The following is an 18,827-nucleotide window of genomic DNA, read 5'->3' as shown; positions in this document are numbered from 1 at the left end:
CGAGGCCGAGAGTCCGCGCTCCTCAGCGGGGACTCAGTCAACCCAGAATCCCTCCGGCTTCTCAGCCACCACCCACGGGCGCAGGGGACAAGCCTGCCCGTGTCTCCTGTCTTCGAACCTGTCTCTAAGTGGCCTCTTCTGTCCATCCTTGGTTATAAAGCTCCTGTTCAGCTGTCCCTCCCTTGGTTACTCAGGTTGCTTACTCTCTAATGGAGCTGAGAATCCAGTCTGACCCCAGGAAGAGCTGAGGACAGCTTCCCCCTACTCCACAGCCACCTTAAATCTAATAATCTCTTTTTTTAGAGTCCAAAGGAAAATGTAAGCCCCCTCCAGCTATCGAAAACGGCGACACAACCACATTCCCAGCAGCTGCCTACGCCCCAGGAGCGACAGTGGAGTATCAATGCCAGGCCTACTATGAACTTCGGGGAAACAGGGTAATAACGTGTCGTGACGGAAACTGGTCAGATCCACCCAAGTGCTTACGTAAGTACATTACCGTTCTCACGGGTCCTGGGACTCCGTGTGAGGCGTGTGGTGTTCCGCTGTTTGTGACAAACTTTCATGGATTAACAATTGTTCTCTTGAACGCTTGACTGCGCAATAGTGACGTGTGAGCAAAGAGTGTTTGAGACAATCTTAAGCGACAATAGCAACAAATATTCTGTTTCAAAAACTCTTCATAATATCACGGATATTATGACCTTTGATATTCACACCTAATTATTACACATAGTACCTCCTTTTGACATCATTAATTGTTTAAAATGACTTCCATCTGCATGATGGCTTTTCAACAAATTTTCTTGGAAAAGGTTGTGAGAATAAATTTCTGGCTCAGTGTACAAGATTCTACATGAAAGTCTAAAATCTGTAGCAAATACTTGTATACCACTTGATGTTTTCTGTTCATTGTTTTTACCTTCAGAGGCATGTGTAGTATCAGACGAAATCATGGAAAAACATAATATTCAACTAAGGTGGAGTAGTGAGAAAAAGATTTATTTAAGAACAGAGGATACTGTCGAATTCGCCTGTCGATATGGATACCGTACAAAGTTGCCGCGATCTGCATTCCGAGTGCCGTGTTTGGAAGGGAAGCTGGAGTATCCCACCTGTGAATAAAATGATAGGTGTATGCTGTCTTAAAATTAAAATACGCATATTTGTTTAGAATTTTTATATGAATACGATTCTCAGTTTATTTTTTCAGGTATGGTTTAACTCGTGTTTATGCATGAATGAGAATTTATGGTAAATATTATGTGGACGATGTCACTGTAATCTGAGACCAGTTAATCACTCCCTAAAGCTATCTCATTAAAATGTGGCAAACTAAACACTATGTCTTCTGTTCATGAAACATCTCTGGGTGCAAACAGGCAGCCAGGAGATGGTCTAGTTTCTGACCAAACTTTCTCCTCTTTCTCTCAAAGCTTTCTCTGTAAATTCTGAAGCCATTTGAGACTCTTATTTCAGAGGAAATGGGAAAAAATGCTTGTCTCCACCTTCAAAATATAATCACGTCACAAGCATGTAAAAAACAAACTACGTCATACCTGTGTTGGCAATGAGATGTCAGAGGTTATTACGTAGTCCTGCTTACCTCTCCATAGTGAACTGTCCACCCCAATGGGGAAGGCACGCTCTTCTAAAGCGTGTCCACCGGGCACACGTATAATCATTCAAACGAATCCTACAGAGCAGTTAGATCTAACGGGGCGCAGCACTATCGTAACACCGCCGTGAAAGCTGATGAAGAGACAATATCAAGTATAAACACAACACACATTCACACGATATGCTCTGAACGGTGACTCAGTGTTCATAGGACAAAGACTGGCAGGAAGTAAATGAAACCCTTACGCACAACTGTGGCTGAATTTAGAGCTAATAGGGGTAACGGTAGGTGCCCAATTCCTGTCTTCTCCCTTGTTTCCATCTTGAACATATATCATCTTTGAACCACAAAATATGTTAACTTAAAATAAATCTACATCTACACCAAAAGTAAGACAACACATGCTGAGACCCAGAAAGAACTCTTTCATAATGATTGCAGATCAAATAAAATTTTCATGATTTAGCACATATGAAGAGTTTTAGAAAAATTCACACACAAGAGTCTGAAATGAGATTTTTATGTTTGTACATTTCAAACCATATTTAAAATAAGCTGACTAAAAGCAGTTTTAATTTCCACAAAAACATTAATACTTTTACATGAAAATAAAGATATAAATCTTACATTTTGCAACAGCATGGAGGGACTGGGAGAGTAATTTGAAAAGTGAAATAAGCCCGTCAGACAAAGACAAACTCCATAAGATCTCACTTCTATGCAGAATCTAATGGACAAAATAACCTAAGAACCAAGTAGAGACAGACTCATAAATGTTGAAACAGACTGACAGCTGTCAGAGGGGAGATTTGGGAGCCTGGGTAAGCAAGATGAGGGGATTAAGCAAAAATAAAATAAAATAAAAACTCATAGACACAGAAGACAGAAAGGTGGGTACCAGAGAGAAGAGGGTGGGGGAGGATGAGGAGGGCAGACAATGCATGATACCTCTGAGTGGTTTCATGTGTGTTTTGTTCTGAATGAGTTTATTTGCACTGAAGATAGTTAAGGACCACTAGTTTGGTGGGGGGGTTTTCTCTTAATTTTCTGAGTAAGACACTAGTCTTTTTGCTTTTTTATCATTGTTCGTTGTTTAGAAATAATAATGTCATTACTTTTTAGTCACACTTAATGATATATATTAAAATATGGTCCAAGTTATTTTGTTTTTGACTTCATGTTAATTATTGTGACAAAAATTTTTAATTATATGCTCTTAAAATTACCACTCAATTTTTAAATTATTTGTAAGTATATTTTATTGATTATATCGTTACAGCAGTTCCAATTTTTTTCCCTATGTTCCCCTCTGCCCAGTACCCACCTCCCCTCCAGCAATCCCACCCCACTTAGTTCATGTCCATGGGTTCTGCGTATAAGTTCTTTGGCTTCACCGTTTCCTATATTATTCTGAACTATCCCTGGTCTCTCCTTTTTTTTTTTTTTTGAGCAGCAAAGCAAGGTGTTTATTCACGAGTCTGCAGTCGGGCGCACCCTCGGCCAGGAGAATTTGCGCTCCCCTGTCTCTTTTGTACCAACCAATTATGCTTCTCAGTCCCTGCACCATTTCCCCATTTCTCCCCTTTCCCCCTCCCAGCTGATAACCCTCCAAATGATCCCCATACCTGTTATTCTCTTCCTGTTCCAGTTTGCTCAGTTGTACTTTGTTTTAATTTTTTAGATTCAGTTGTTTATAGTTGTGAGTTTGTTCTTATTTTAATGTTCATAATGTTGGTCTTCCTTTTCTTAAGTAAGTCCCTATGACATTTTATATAATAATAGCTTGGTGATGATGAACTCCTTTACCTTTACCTTGTCTGGGAAGCATTTCATCTGCCCTTCCATTCCAGATGATAGCTTGTTGGATAGAGTAATCTTGGTTGTAAGTCCTTGCTTTTCATCACCTTGAATACTTCTTGCCAGTCCCTTCTTGCCTGAAAAGTTTCTTTTGAATAATCAGATGATGATCTTATAGGCACCCCTTTGTAGGTAACTCTGCTTTTCTCTTGCTGCTCTTAAGATTCTCTCTTTATCTTTAATCTTTGCATTTTAATTATGATGTGTCTTGGTGTGGTCCTCTTTGGGTCTAGATTGTTTGGGACTCTCTGTGCTTTCTGGACTTGTATGTCTATTTCCTTTGCCAAATTTAGGGAGTTTTCTTTCATTATTTTCCTTCATATATGCTTTTGATTTCTTGCTCTTCCTCTTCTCCTTCTGGCACCCCTATGACTCAGATGTTGGCACATTTAAAGTTGTCGCAGAGGTTCCTAAGGCTCTCCTCATTTTTTTCAATTCTTGTTTCCTCATTCCATACTAGCTGAGTGTTTTTTTCTTCCTTATGTTCCAAATCATTGATTTGAACCCCGGTGTCCTTCCCTTCACCATTGGTTTTGTGTGAATTTTCCTTCGTTTCACTTTGCACAGCCTTCACTTCTTCCCTTATGTGTTTGCCATACTCAAGCATACTTGTCAAGCCTGTGTTCATCTTTATCACTGGTGTTTTGAACTCTGCATCTGTTCGTTTAGCTATCTCCTCATCTGTTAGGTTGGCTATCTCCTCGTCGCTTAGTTCTCCCACTAGAACCTTGTTCTGTTCCCGCTTTTGGACCATACCTCTCTGTCTCCTCATCTTGACAGGCTCTTGTGTTCGTTTGCCTCTGTGTCTTAGGTAGAGCTGTTGCACCTGTTAAATTGTAAGGGGCGGAGCCTTAGGGATTCGTCAGTACAGGGCGACCTGTTTCACCATGTTGTGGCGCTGTGTGTGGGGGAGGGGTCTGAGAGGGAACAATGCTGCTTGCCTAGCACTTGCCCCTTTTCCAGGCACTTCTCCCACTTCCGTATGGGACTGGTGCCCCTCTAGCTGCTGCCCTGGCTGTCGTTCCCAGAGTGGGTGGGTCTGCGGATGTTCTAGGACCGTGGGGGCCCTTTAAACAAGCGGACTCTCCTGAGAGACCGGCAGTTTCTGCCTCCGCCCCAGCCCCCACCGGTCTGCACAGTCAGAAGCAATGAGGCTTGATTCTCCCCGGTGCTGGGACTGTGAGCTGCGTGGTCTGGTCTGGGGTTGGGAGCGCTCCCTAGGTGTCCCTCCTGACTTTTGAAAGCGTGTAACAGCGCTTTCCGCTGGCCTGCCGCTGTCGCCGCTGCTACCACCACCACACCGCGTCCTCTCCGCCCCGGCTCCGCCCCACCTACTTGTGTGGATGAGTATTTCTTCTTTATATCTTTGTTTGTTGGACTTCCATGCAGCTTGATTTTCTGCAACTTCTGGTTGTCTCTAGTTTTGAGGTGATTGTGTTCCTTCTTAGTTGTGGAGGGAGACGCAGCATGTCTGTCTGTGTCTCCATCTTGGCTGGAAGTCCCTACAATGCCACTCATTTTCTTATTCACTCAAATTCAGGTCAAAATCCAAAACAAAATTTCAAAGGCATAAATTCTTAAGAGAAGAAGCTGTTATCACTACGAGACATGTCAGTATGCAGGAGAATTATAAGGAAAATATTAACCAGATTTAGGGTTGGTTTATCAACACAGTAGATGAGGCTGAGTGTATTTGGGACCCAGTGAGATCCAGCTGTATCTGGACCGCAGGCCTCTCTGACGTCCTCCGGGACAAGATGTGGAAGTTGGGTGGTTTACCACGTAGTTTGCCATTTCTGTAAATAAACTTATTGCAATAGCAGGTACAGGACTTTGTTGCCAGGTCGGTCCCTTAATCATCTGTGTTACCAGATAGTTTCGGGTTTTAAGGGAAAGGTGGCCACTCCCAGCTGGAAGGACATTGTGGACGCAGACAGTGAGTCACAAACTATCCCACGTGCTGTGTGATATCTGTAGCTCCTTGCAGGGACATTTAGCTGTGGTGCCTATGACATCATGGACTTGTCCCTGAGGGGTCACTGCACAAGCATAGATGGATTAGCCCCCCCCCATAAAGGCCAGTGGATATTTAATGAATGCTGAGCCCCTGAGTCAGCCCTGTGCCTGTAAGTGCCTATGAGCACACCAGCCGCGTGGGAAAGTGTTGGAGAGGGAGCCTGAGGCTACAGGGAGTCTTGCTCCTCTTGGTTCTGCTCCGACAACTCGTTCTTGTTTTGTCCATATTCTATGAAACGCCCCAGTGAGGCGGATAACCTTACTTCTTCTTCAGCAGACTACAAGGGTTCAACTCTCTTCTCTACAATTAATGATAAATTTAACGACGTTTGCTCAGACCCAGTTTCTGCAAATCCAGGCTCAACTTTGCTCAAGGCAGGGTCATTATTACATGCACAGGTCTCTACGTATCACGGTGAAATTTTAAAAATCTCACTGTCAAGAGAGAATATTCAAGATCTCCAAAAGCATTTGAAAATACATGAGAATATTAGTCAAAATAATGAGACTAAATGTGCATTATATTCCCAGCATTATTAGCTACCAACAAGAAAAAAAAAATCAATGAAGTGAGAAAGGGTCTGAGTGTAGGCCAAACATCTACACCAGAGCAGGATGATTCCCAGGTCTCTGTTTAAAATAAGACTTCTGGGATATATGATTCCAAGCTTCCAGTCTCCTTAACAAGTCTACAGGCACCACTTGAAAATTTCTACAACCAAACAAAAATGGAATTGGATGCTTAAACTTGGAGATGATTATGATAATATGTATTTGGGTTACTTGTATGTAGAAGCCTACAGCTTCTAAAAATAAAATCATATTTTGGGATAAAAGTAATACTAGTCTAGTATTCAAAGTGCTACATTATTTCTAAATTGTGTCATGTAATAGCCAAATATTCTGAATTAATATGTAGAAATCCATTAATAAACGACATAGCATTTGCACATATAACCAAAGTTACTCAATATGTAAATATAATGCAATAAAACATAATTATATCTCTTTAAATATGTTTTATAAGATACACTTAAAAACATATTTTTCTAAAATTAGAAGTAAACCATTAAATGTTTACCATAATTTACTTTTTTAGCTATTAAGCAAAGTTTCTTTTTATTTTTCTGGTTAATAAAAAATGTATTGCCTAAATGACTGGTTTGAGGCAAGACTAAGAATGTTACCTTTCTGTGTGATATGAGCAATAGAATTTTTTTTTTCCTCTTTCTTAAACTGTCTCCAAAAACTGGAAAAAACCCAGGTAGGTCTGAACAGCTCACTTCCTCCAGGGTCCAATCCCAGTTCGTACATCCTGTGACCCACACTAATCTCCACATCCGCTGGAAGTCCTCATGGAGCGCGGCCTCGGAACCCCGTGGTCCGTGTCCCGGGAACCCCAAGACCAAAGGAGAGCGGTGCTCAAGGAGGCCATAGCTCGTCGATGAAACAGTCCTTCTCTCCTTTGACTGCCCGTTGAAATAAATTATTTATTCTGCTTCTTGTTTTTTATTGCAAGTGACACCCCGAAATAGCCCAGAAATAAGGCATGGACGACTCTACACGAAGGCACCGTCCAGCACCTGCAGGAGAACCGCTCCCCCGTGAGGCCAACCGTGTGACTCTTCCCCACCGTGACCGGGTGGCACCTTGCACGCGGGAGGGACGGTCACGGGGAGCTCCAGGCCACAGTAACGAACCTGTTCAAAGCTCCCCGTGCGGGAATCTGTCAAAGACGAGAGGCGTGAGTGCACGCGCGTGGGGACAGCCCGCGTGACAGCCACGAGGGCCAGGGGAGCGTCCTGGGAGCCCAGCCACCGGAGGGGCTCTTCTTCTGCGAGACGCTCGCCGTGACAGTCACAGGAGACGCAAAAGCAGCCCATACAAGAAGGTATTGATTATGCGTGTGAGTTATAAACACTAAAGGTAAGTAACGCTGATTAGTAATATTTTAACGGACGTGTTAGTAGCGTCGGCTGTCGGGGTTCCCAGCGACCAAGGACTGAAGCTGGGCTCAGGGACATAACGCACAGGGACAGGGACGAGGACTCGGAGTTATTCCCACCCAGTCTCTGGGTTGAGAAAGAACCTCACCCATTTTCGAGGAGTTTAATTTACAGGTGAGGGCTTCGGGTCACTTTTGGAGCCGGTGTGCTCCTATTTCTAAGGTGAGCTGCCCAAGGTCAATGAGGAAGCGAAGTGCAGAAATGACTGGGAAATCATTAACAAAAACTTAACAGATATTACAAAACACACTAAACTTTGATATTCACTCAGTGACCTCAATAAACTAGCTTCATGGCCAGACAGAGTCACACTTAATAACCGTTCACATGGCGGACTGAACACCGCCAACTGCACCACTGGGATATTGGTGTTACTATCCCATCGGGACACCCAACATGCAGCTGTTACTAACCAATGTCATCGTCACCTTGTGGGTTTCCTGGGCTCGAGGACAAGGTAAGCCGAACAGAGCTGCGCACTTGGCTTCTCTCTAACCTGCAACGTCATGTCGTTTCTGCTTTCATGTGTCGCCAGGATTAATGAGTCGATTAGCAGGAATGGTGTGTTTTGTGACATCATAACAGAAAAGAACTTATAGGAAGAGTATCATATATTCGTCCAGGGGAAATAAAATAAATTATGTCTAATTTTATTTCCTAAGTTTCACAGCAGGAAACTCTCAAAACCGATTATGGAGATTATTCTAATGTGTTCATACAACTTTAGGAAGCCTTTTGGAACAAAAATATTCTCATAATCTTACATAAGGTGATTGACTTATAGATTTTATGTAAAAATTCATTAAACCAGTCATTTCAAACGATGCAGTTTACTATCTTTTATTATACCTTAATATACCTGTAAAAATAATCAACATTATAATCAACTTAATATTTCTACAAAATTAGCAGCAGATAAAAAGAAATACTTATTTCAACAAAAAGTAAAATATATTCTTAATTTTCAGTGGAATGGTGATAAATTTTTGTTAAAGTTCTGAGTTCTCTGGTAAATGTTGAGTAAATAATTTTCATAGCATTATCGCTATCTTCACTGATTTGTTTTCATTTTTATAGCAAAATGTTATCTATATTATCTGTAAATGCAATATACATACTAAACAATTATGTCTTATAACTAATATGATTAGTAGCTTCTTTACTTTTTATTTAATTAAAGAACCATTTATTTTGTGCTTTAGTTCAAATAGCATTCATTGCATGTATAGGACCTTTAAGATTTTATTTACAAAATTACATTTTTCTCCTTCTTCTACGGTCTTTCTAACTTCTCCATTATTATATCTTTTAAAAGTCTTTCACTTGCCTTTAAAATCAAATACTGGGATTTCTGAGTTTAAATAAAACCTCTACCATGCCTTAGGATACTTTATTCCACCACTTAGAAATAGACTATGAATCACCATGTTTTAAGCCTTAGTTTACAAGGAGAATTCATTTCAACAGCTCGCTGCATGCTGGGTTCTGTCTGTGATTTCGGTTTATATTTGGGCAGTTCTCTTCCCCCACCGCCACAGTAATGACACAACCCAGCTCCTTTCCCGTCTGACACTGCTTTCGTCAGGCACTCCTTCTAACGTAACCTTTCGGCTCCACGCCCTGTAGTTGGATTGCCCTGGTGCTTGTCGGGGAGGAAGGAACGCACTTAGGGACAAGCTTTTTGTGTGCTCAGAACACCTTGTGTATTTAGTTGGCATGGGTGCGATCGTCTCCCTCCCAAATTCGAATGTTGGAGTCCCAACTCCCAAGACCCCAGAGGGTAACTGAGTCTGCAAAGAGGTCACTAAGTCACACTCGGTCCTTGCAGTGGGCCCTAATCTAACAAGACTGGTGTGTGCATGAGAGGAGGAGGGTGGACACAGATGCAGGGAAGGGAGACCATGTGGAGACACGGGCATGAGGCCCACCTACACACCAAGGAGAGAGGCACCGACCCGACTGACACCTTGATTCTGGACTTTTAGTGTCTAGAATTGTACAAAGACTCAACTTCTGTTATGTAAGCCATGATTCTGTAGTGCTGTGTCTGGCAGCCCTAGCGAGCAAACACAGTTTTCCACGTGATGTTACTCTTGGAAATGCTTCTAAAGAACTTAAGCCTTACATAGTGTGAGCTCCTTTGATCCCCATGAACTCTTAACTCTAGATTATCCCAATCCTCCAATCACCAATACAAGCAGATAAACATAAACAGAATAATAAATTAATCCATGGCATTATTGAAATAAAGAATAATTATTCATTCACGTGGGATACTTTTTTTTTCCTCCAGGAAGAACTTGTGATTTTCCAGAAATAAAACACGGAAACATATATGAGGAAAGCAGATATAAACAAAGCTTCCCCGTTGCTACGGGGAAATATTTCTACTACTCCTGTGATCATAGCTTTGTGTCTCCTTCGCAATCGCTCTGGACTCGGATAACCTGTACAGATGAAGGATGGTCACCGACCCCGAAGTGCCTCAGTGAGTCCCTATCCCGATCATTGAATTCTTCAGCTCATTCAGTGGGTGGGCGCGGGGCCGGGGTTTGCCCGGAGGGATCACGCATCTAGACAACTAGGTCAGGGGCGGGAGGAGCCAGCAGAGGTAAGATATGTCATTCTTCAGCAACGAAACAGCAAAAAGAATAAGATACAAGCTTGGTAAAATGTCTAAACTTTTTTCACATCAAATACTAATGGTCGATCATTTCAACTGCTGATTTTTAATTTAAACCCCCTGACTTGGTCATTGTAGGAACACAGATTTTTCTCAGGAGATTTCATTTTTGCATGTGGTTTCCGTTCAAAATGTGCTGTTCCTTTGGATATTCAAGAAGCATTTTTTTACTCTTTTCCTTTTATGTTTTTTATTAGTTGCATCTTTGTGAGTTATCTCTGTCTTACCCTCTCAATGAGTCATACCCTCTCAATGAGTCAGAGACATGAAGGAAACAATTAGGGAAGGGGAGAACTAAAAAGGCGGGCCAAGGAGATGGGAGTCATCTCTTCCTCCAGAAAGCAAGTTAGCCAATCAAATGAGACAAAAATACAGTCACTCTTGATATCTAAAGGAATATTTTAAATGTAAAAATGATTTTGTATATAAGTAATGATTAATGACGTTGCATATTAATGTTAATGTGCATGAACTAAGTTTTTAAGAAAGTCATTTTTGCACACTATTTGTTTTGAAGTTTGCAAAATGTCACACCTTTCTCAAAGTAAAATTTACGTAAGTCATCTTCTGGGTTCCCAGGACAGTGCTTTTTCCCATGAGTGGAAAATGGCCGCTCGGCATCTTCAGGACAAACACATCAGGAAGGTGACACCGTGCAAGTCGTCTGTGATGTGGGCTACAGCCTCCCCGACAAGCGGGAGAACATCACGTGTGCAGAAAGCGGCTGGTCCACGCCCCCAACATGCAGCCGTGCCCGTGAGTGAAACGCTGTCCTCCCGCACCCTGTCTTCCTCTTTATTTCATAAAGAAAGGGCTGTGGGTAATATATGACCATGGCACCTTGTGGTTTTCAGGTTCCGGCTCTGTCTAAGCCAATGTACCAATCTCTGGGTCATCACTAGAAAGATAGTTTTTCCTGCTTGCATAAATTAAATGTAGGCAAAACTAGAAAAATTCATCAGGAACACAGTGAAAATCTTCATGAGACGCTTACATGTTCTGGTAACATGAACTTCGTGTTTTCAATGACATTATGCAGAATCAGTTGACATGCCATGGGGATAACATGAAAGTTTACATAGAGGGATAGTTAAAACATCACATCCATGAGAGCCTACGGCCAGCAAACATACTCACTTGGCATGGACAGGGTTAAACGCGTACCATTTAAAGACAAGCACAGAAGTATTGGTAACACCCACATCTTCAGGCCTCCGCACCTGTGCAGCTCAGGTTTCCAGGGTACAGTTTGTGATATGAAAAAACACCTCATTAAGAAACCGTATGGAAAATAGGAATATACTTGCATTTAAGTAGCGCTGGAGTTTCTTACGCTTTTACATGAAAACCAAACAGTGGCTGAATGTGAATAATAGACGGAGGCCTGAGTCAGCTTTCTGAAGCAGAGTCAGTGCCCTCGGAGAACAGTCTCTGGTCTCGTCTTCTGTACGCTCCCGCTCCATCGGGAAATTTGGTTGCCATTTATTCATCTAATCAGTATCTATTACACTGGCATTAAAATAGGTTTATTGTGTACTTCCTTCTATAATGTTTTACAAGCTTTATTTAATTTTTAGAAAAAGGGAAAGAGAAGGAGAACGAGACAGAAAGAAACATGGATGTGAGAGAGAAACACCCATAGGTTGCCTCAGGCCAGGGATGAAACACGCCACCCAGGCACGTGCCCTGACCCAGAATCAAACCAGTGACCTTCGGCTTTGCAGGACGATGCCCAATCCACTGAGCCACATGGGCCAGGGCCACTCACAGCCTTGTATTTGTCTATGTAACTTGTCTGGACATTGTAGGTATATTTAGGAGATGGAGAGTAGGAAGTCAGGCCCTAGGCCATCTTTCCAAAGCAGGAGGGTAACATACCCTTTTTTCCTTCTACCAATTCGTTTCTTAAAATGTTGCAAGGTGTTTTTTTTTTTTCAATGAAAATAAGTATTAAATGCCTAGAGCCCAAGGGATGCTGTGGTATGTTGTATGAAGGACAAGGAGCCCTCTGTGACCACGAACTATGTGTCTGTCCAGCATTAGTCATTATGAAAAACATATTTGTACCGAAATATGGCAAAGCAGACATATTTCTATCTGGTTTACGTGAGCTTCACTGTGACATCAATGAAGGCTGCAAGATGGTATGATTCTCACTCTATATGAGATTTTCTCTATCGAATCCTTTCTTTCCTGAGACTCACACACGTCTTCATATTACATCGTCTACTAGTTTTGTACATTGCTGTTTTCTCCATGATGCATTTGTCTCTTACTAGGTCAAATAACATCTTCGAATTCTAAAAGAAAATGTGGGCCCCCTCCAGCTATCGACAATGGCGACTTAGCCACATTCCCAGCAGCTGCCTACGCCCCAGGAGCGACAGTGGAGTATCAATGCCAGGCCTACTATGAACTTCGGGGAAACAGGATAATAACGTGTCGTGACGGAAACTGGTCGGATCCACCCAAGTGCTTACGTAAGTACATTACCGTTCTCACGGGTCCTGGGACTCTGTGTGAGGAACGTGGTGTTCCGCTGTTTGTGACAAACTTTCATGGATTAACAATTGTTCTGTTGAACGCTTGACTGCGCAATAGTGACGTGTGAGCAAAGAGTGTTTGAGACAATCTTAAGCGACAATAGCAACAAACATTCTGTTTCGAAAACTCTTCATAATATCATGGATATTATGACCTTTGATATTCACACGTAATTATTACACATAGTACCTCCTTTTTACATCATTATTTAAAATGACTTCCATCTACATGATGGCTTTTCAACAAATTATCTTGGAAAAGGATTTGAGAAAAAATTCCTAGCTCATGAAAGTCTAAAATCTGTAGTGAATACTTCTATACCACTTGATATTTTCTGTTCATTGTTTTTACCTTCAGGTGCATGTGTAGTATCAGAGGAAATCATGGAAAAACATAATATTCAACTAAAGTGGACAAGTGAGAAAAAGATTTATTTTAGAACTGAGGAAACTGTCGAATTCACCTGTCGATATGGATTTTGTGCAAAGTTGCCGCCATCTGCATTCCGAGTGCCGTGTTTGGAAGGGAAGCTGGAGTATCCCACCTGTGAATAAAATGATAGGTGTATGCTGTCTTAAAATTAAAGTACACACATTCATTTAGAATTTTTATATGAATACGATTCTCAGTTTATTTTTTCAGGTATGGTTTAACTCAAGTTTATGCATGAATGAGAATTTATGGTAAATATTATGTGGATGATGTCACTGTAATCTGAGACCAATTAATCACTCCCTAAAGCCATCTCATTAAAATGTGGCAAACTAAACGCTATCTGTTCTGTTCATGAAACATCTCTGGTCAGACACTAGACTGTCTCCCGGCTGCCTTTGCACCCAAACTTTCTCCTCTTTCTCTCAAAGCTTTCTCTGTAAATTCTGAGGCCATTTGAGACTCTTATTTCAGAGGAAATGGGAAAAAATGCTTGTCTCCACCTTCAAAATATAATCACATCACAAGCACATAAAAACCAAACTACGTCATACCTGTGTTGGCAATGAGATGTCAGAGGTTATTACGTAGTCCAGCTTACCTCTCCATAGTGAACTGTCCGCCCCAATGGGGAAGGCACGACCTTCTACAGCATGTCCACCGGGCACATATAATCATTCAAACGAATCCTACAGAGCAGTTAGATCTAACGGGGCGCAGCACTATCGTAACACCGCCGTGAAAGCTGATGAAGAGACAATATCAAGTATAAACACAACACACATTCACACAATATGCTCTGAACGGTGACTCAGTGTTCGTAGGACAAAGACTGGCAGGAAGTAAATGAAACCCTTACCCACAACTGTGGCTGAATTTAGAGCTAATAGGGGTAAGGGTAGGTGCCCAATTCCTGTCTTCTCCCTTGTTTCCATCTTGAACATATATCATCTTTGAACCACAAAATATGTTAACTTAAAATAAATCTACACAAAAAGTAAGACAACACATGCTGAGACCCAGAAAGGACTCTTTCACAATTTTATGTCCATATCAAATATCATTTTCATGAGTTTGCTGATATGAGGAGCTTTGGAAACACTCTCCAGTTATCTAGCAGTAGTTACTTAAAACAATTGCCTTTTTCCAGGTCATTTGAAGTAACTTTAATCATGTAACAATGTCTTTGTGCACGTGTCTCTTACACTTTCTATTCTGATCCCCTTCGTACCTGTCCACGCTGTACCAACACTAACGATGTACCTGCAAAGTCTTAACTAGTATAAGAGTGGGGCAAGCCATTAGCTAATTTTTAAATAGTTTTTAGAGCTTCTGTGGCTATTGGCATCTATCTCTCGGAACTTGAGAAAGACCGTGTCTAACTCCAAAGCCAAAGCTGTAGGTATTTGTATTGTCCTCACAGCTTGAAGGTCATTAATGGTCTTTAATTCGACATTCGTATTAACAGGGAACTAACACGTGTTTCTGGAAAAAGTTGCTTCCCGCCTGCCAAAAGATTAAGGGTCTGAAATGCAGCACGCCATGCAGGGCAGCGTCAGGCGTCTCTGCAGCCACCCAGGCTTCCCTGTGTCACCTGAGTAACAAGGGGGTGAAACCCACGCGGCAGAGAGGGAGCCACTCAATCTGGACCCTTCAAGTTCCCTAAAGGGCCCATAGCTCACAAACCAGCAAAAAGCAGGAGCAGAGCTTCTGCGACCCGGCCCATCCACTGCTCAAAACCCCAAAGCGAAGGCTGGCCCCAGGCGCAATCAATGAGGGCCTGAGTCTCCTCCAGCACAGACGTTTTCTATTTACTGGGTTTCCAAGGAAATGGTAAGAGAATGTAAATGCTGCCTTATTTTCCTACCGAAAAGGGAAGGCGGGATCTGCGGACACAGAGCGAGTCCGTAGAACACACATGTGCACGTGGCCCTCAGCGTTACTGACACAGTGCGGCGGAGGCCTCATCTTTCTTTGGGTACAAGTGGACATTTGCATTCTGGAGAAGGACTAGGACCCGGTTTTCCTCTGACGTGCTTTGTACCCTCCTGGGCAGCAGGAAGGGTCAGCACACGGGCCCCCTGAGCAGCCCAGCCAGGGCCGTTCGGGCGGGAGAGGCCGAGGGGAAGCGGCGGACGTGCCTCCACCAGGAAGGCAGCCGAGCAAAGCACCGGTGCGTGCTGGCGGGGCTTTGGGGATCGGGGAGACGTGCAGGGGTGATTCCTGCCTCATCCCCATCTACCTGCCTATTCAGCTAGTGCAGAAAAGAACACAGAGAATGACGGCAGATGACCGTCGGCTTAGCCACGTTGTACCTGCCCGCCTGCTGTTGTTTCACTGCCTGAGCGAAGTGGTTCATCTCCTGTGACGTCTTAGCACACGCTGGCAGGTGGCTCTTGGCCTGGCAAATGCTGCTTTCCGCCTCCTTGTTGGGAAAGACCAGCCAAAGCCGTTTCCCTCGAGGTGGCAATGTTGTCGGGACACCGGCACTGTCCTTCCTCTGGAGGGCATCAGCTCTGCAGGGACCTTGGCGACCTTCCCTGTCCACAAGAAGTCACACTGGTCCAATACATTGGTGGCATCACATTCGTTGGACCTGGGGGGCAAGAAGAAGCAATGACTCTAGACCTCCTGGTAAGACATTCGCATGTCAGGTGATAGAAATAAAGCCAGCAAATATCCGGGAGCCTTCTACCTCAGGGAGATTTCTAGGGGTCGAGGGGATGGGGCACGCTGAGCTACCCCTTTTGAGCTGGAGCACACAACACACTTCCCCTCCGCCACCACCAAAGATGTGTGACCCTAGTGGGCATCTTCAGACTGGGAGACAATGCCGTCCCCATTGGGGTGTGCTACTCAGCCCATATGTCAATGGTCCCCCAAAGCTGCGGTGTAAGGGAGTCACAGTAGAAAAGGAGGCTTTGTCACGGGTCCAGGCTGCCATGCACGCGGCTGCCACATGGGCCCCTGATGTGTCTGTGGCAGACAAGGCTGATGTTCAGAGCCTTTCACAGACGCCTGTCGCTGAGTCACAATGCTGACTTGAAGGATTTGGGAGCAAAGCCCGGCCATGGTTTGTTTGAGAAACAGCTCTTAGCCAAGCCTGACCATTGCACACAGGCCATGTTTTCATTCTGCTGACTATGCCACAGTCCAGCTGTTATGTCACCGTTTCCTAGAAAAAACTTTCTCCCCCCCCCCCCCACCACACCCCTCAGTTCCATCAGTGCAGGAAACAAGTGATCTGTGTGTGGGCATGTAATCTGGATGGTCTTCCCCCGGGTCGGGGTGTTGAATGTCAGGGCCCGTCCACACTGTGATAAAAGGAGAATCTTCATTATCAGTCTAGATATCGAGGGTTAAATAACTCCCATTTTGTTCTTTCTCAAGACTTTTCTGTCCATTTCTACAGGAAATTTTGATTCATGTTGACAATAATTTTCGGTCAAATTAGTGAATTTTTACTTGGGTCATATTTAAAGCATAAACTAATTAGCAAAAATTGTCATCTTAAAGACAGTAATGCTTCCAATCTGTAAACATCATAGATTTTTTCTTTTCTTGTTTTTAAATTTTTTCTCGAGAGTGTTTTGTAATTTCAAGTGCAGAGATTTTACAAATGTTTTGTCATATTTATTCTTTAGCATTTTAAGTTTTAAAAAATTATAAATGATGGTGTTCTTTTTAATTCTCCAATCATTTTTTTCTAATATGAAAGAAATATTTTTGAGTATTAGTTCTAGGAGCTCTTTTTTAATAAAAATATTAACATTTTCTGAATTATAAAATTGTATTTTACTCTTTTCTTAAATTTGTCAATCCCTTTTCCCCTTGCCTTAGTGAATTCATTATCACCTGGATTATTTTATTATTATGAAACGCTCTTCATTATTTTCTGATGATTCTCTTTTGAATTTTATTGTGTCTGATATTACCATAACCATTCAACTTTCACATAGTAGTTCATACAAAGTTGACATTTTTCAATGTTTTGCTTTCAATGTGTTTTTACATTTAAATTATTCTTTTTGAAAACACTCTTATCCACTTCTACTTGTCTTTCTTTTTCATTGAGCTAGTTAATTTTAATTTATATCAATAACTAATGTTGACAGATTTGTTTAGACCATTTACCAATTGCTCCTAATTTGCTCCCCCCAGTTTGTTAGTCCCTCCCTCAACCATGCATCTGTCTCTACTTTGCCTGAGTCTCTCTCCTCTCAGTTGATCAGGAACCCTCTGCAATTGATTTGCAAAAACCCCTACATCGGCCCTCTGTCCTTCCTGGCCCTTCCCCATTTCATCTAAGATGCTCAGATTTTTCCCATTTTATGAAAAAAGACCTCCTGTATCGCTCTCCCTGCCCCCCACCCCTACCCCAGCCAGACTATCTACCTCTGTCCCTTCACCCTCAATCTTAGTGACAAACTCATGACACCTGTGTCTCTGTTTTCTTGTGCTTTATTTTTTATTCCTCAACCTGTCCCAGTCTCAATTTCCAGGTGATGCTGCTGTCCCTTTCAAGGTGACCAGGAGAATCCACACAGCCTGCCCAGACCTTGCCCCCACCAGCCCGGCCTTCCTCATCCATTTCCTTCATTGCATTGGTAGCTTTTTGAACACCAATCACTAAACCATGGACCTACTTCTAACCTCTGGGCCACCTTCGTTTTAATAGACACCTTCTAACTGAGGACCCCGAATTATGCCCAGTGCTCTGTTCTTTTTTTAAACTTTTTAAAATTCTACATTTGAGTTGACCTTCAATATTATTTTGTGCTGGTTTCAGGTGCACTGCATCGTGGTTAGACAGCCACACATTTTACCAAGTGTCCCCCTGGTACTCCCAGTGCCCACCTGACCCCGTGCAGGCGGTATCACAACGCTATTGCCTGCTATTTCCTATGCTGTACTTCACACACCCGTGACGAACCTGTAACGTCCAGTCTGTGCTTCCCACGCGCTTCACCTGTCACCAGGTCTGACCCACACTCTCCTACGATTGCCGGGCTTCTGTGACTCATGGCTTGGACGCCTGGGGAACGGGCCGAGACGGGAGTTGGCAGCCAAGAGGGTTACTGGGGCTACTCTTAGAACCCACCCCTGTGGAAGGGGCATGAAAGGAGCAGGGTGGAGAAGCTGAACTGCAATCAGGATTCAGACGGTGGTGGCCGCTAACTTCACGCGGAGCTCCGAAGCCGTGACGATGCTTTAAGTTATTCTAAGTTGGGGGGGGGGGGGGCTTTTCTTTAAAACTGCTGTTGACTGCTCGCGATGCGGTCCCCCGGGAGGAGTTATGACCGTCTAGGGAGCTGATCATTTTGCGCTCCCAGCAACTGAGGGAGTAAGTTGTTTCTGAAAAAAATCTGGGTGAAGCACCACAGCATCAAGAAGAATCAACAGCTTCCTTAATCTTGTTGCGTGGCAACGACATTTTTGAAATGAACGCCTCCACCTGCTGCCCAGGCAGGTACTGTGCTCCCTCCTCCAGCGAGTCCTATCCCACACAGTCGGCCACCCGGCTGCTTGGTCAAGCCAGAGACCAAGAAGGCCTCCTGAAGTCCTTTCTCTGCCTCACTCCTACTCCACGTGTAATCGATTACCTTCCTGATGATTTCGCGTCCTGAAAATCTCTTCCTTTCATCTCCTGGGTGCCGTCTCTGCTCCC

At 43.2% G+C, this 18,827-nt stretch overlaps 1 protein-coding gene across 1 annotated transcript in view; it reads left to right on the top strand.

The window, feature by feature from the left end:
• The window catches only part of CFH (complement factor H), a 77,479-nt gene extending 63,983 nt beyond the window's left edge, over positions 1-13,496 (top strand). Inside the window, 8 exon segments of the mRNA XM_090263485.1 lie at positions 294-486; positions 929-1,117; positions 5,355-5,414; positions 7,838-7,957; positions 9,794-9,988; positions 10,763-10,939; positions 12,463-12,663; positions 13,085-13,496. Of these exon segments, the coding sequence (XP_090119611.1) occupies positions 294-486; positions 929-1,117; positions 5,355-5,414; positions 7,838-7,957; positions 9,794-9,988; positions 10,763-10,939; positions 12,463-12,663; positions 13,085-13,281 (1,332 nt within the window). The 3' untranslated portion in view covers positions 13,282-13,496.
• The last annotated feature ends 5,331 nt before the right edge of the window (positions 13,497-18,827 follow it).

This window comes from Furipterus horrens, unplaced genomic scaffold (assembly GCF_987537825.1).
Source record: "Furipterus horrens unplaced genomic scaffold, mFurHor1.1.pri manual_scaffold_15, whole genome shotgun sequence".
Classification (NCBI taxonomy): Eukaryota; Metazoa; Chordata; class Mammalia; order Chiroptera; family Furipteridae; genus Furipterus; species Furipterus horrens.
Note: the sequence above shows the minus strand (reverse complement) of the source record. Positions and strands in the feature narration are given on the sequence as shown.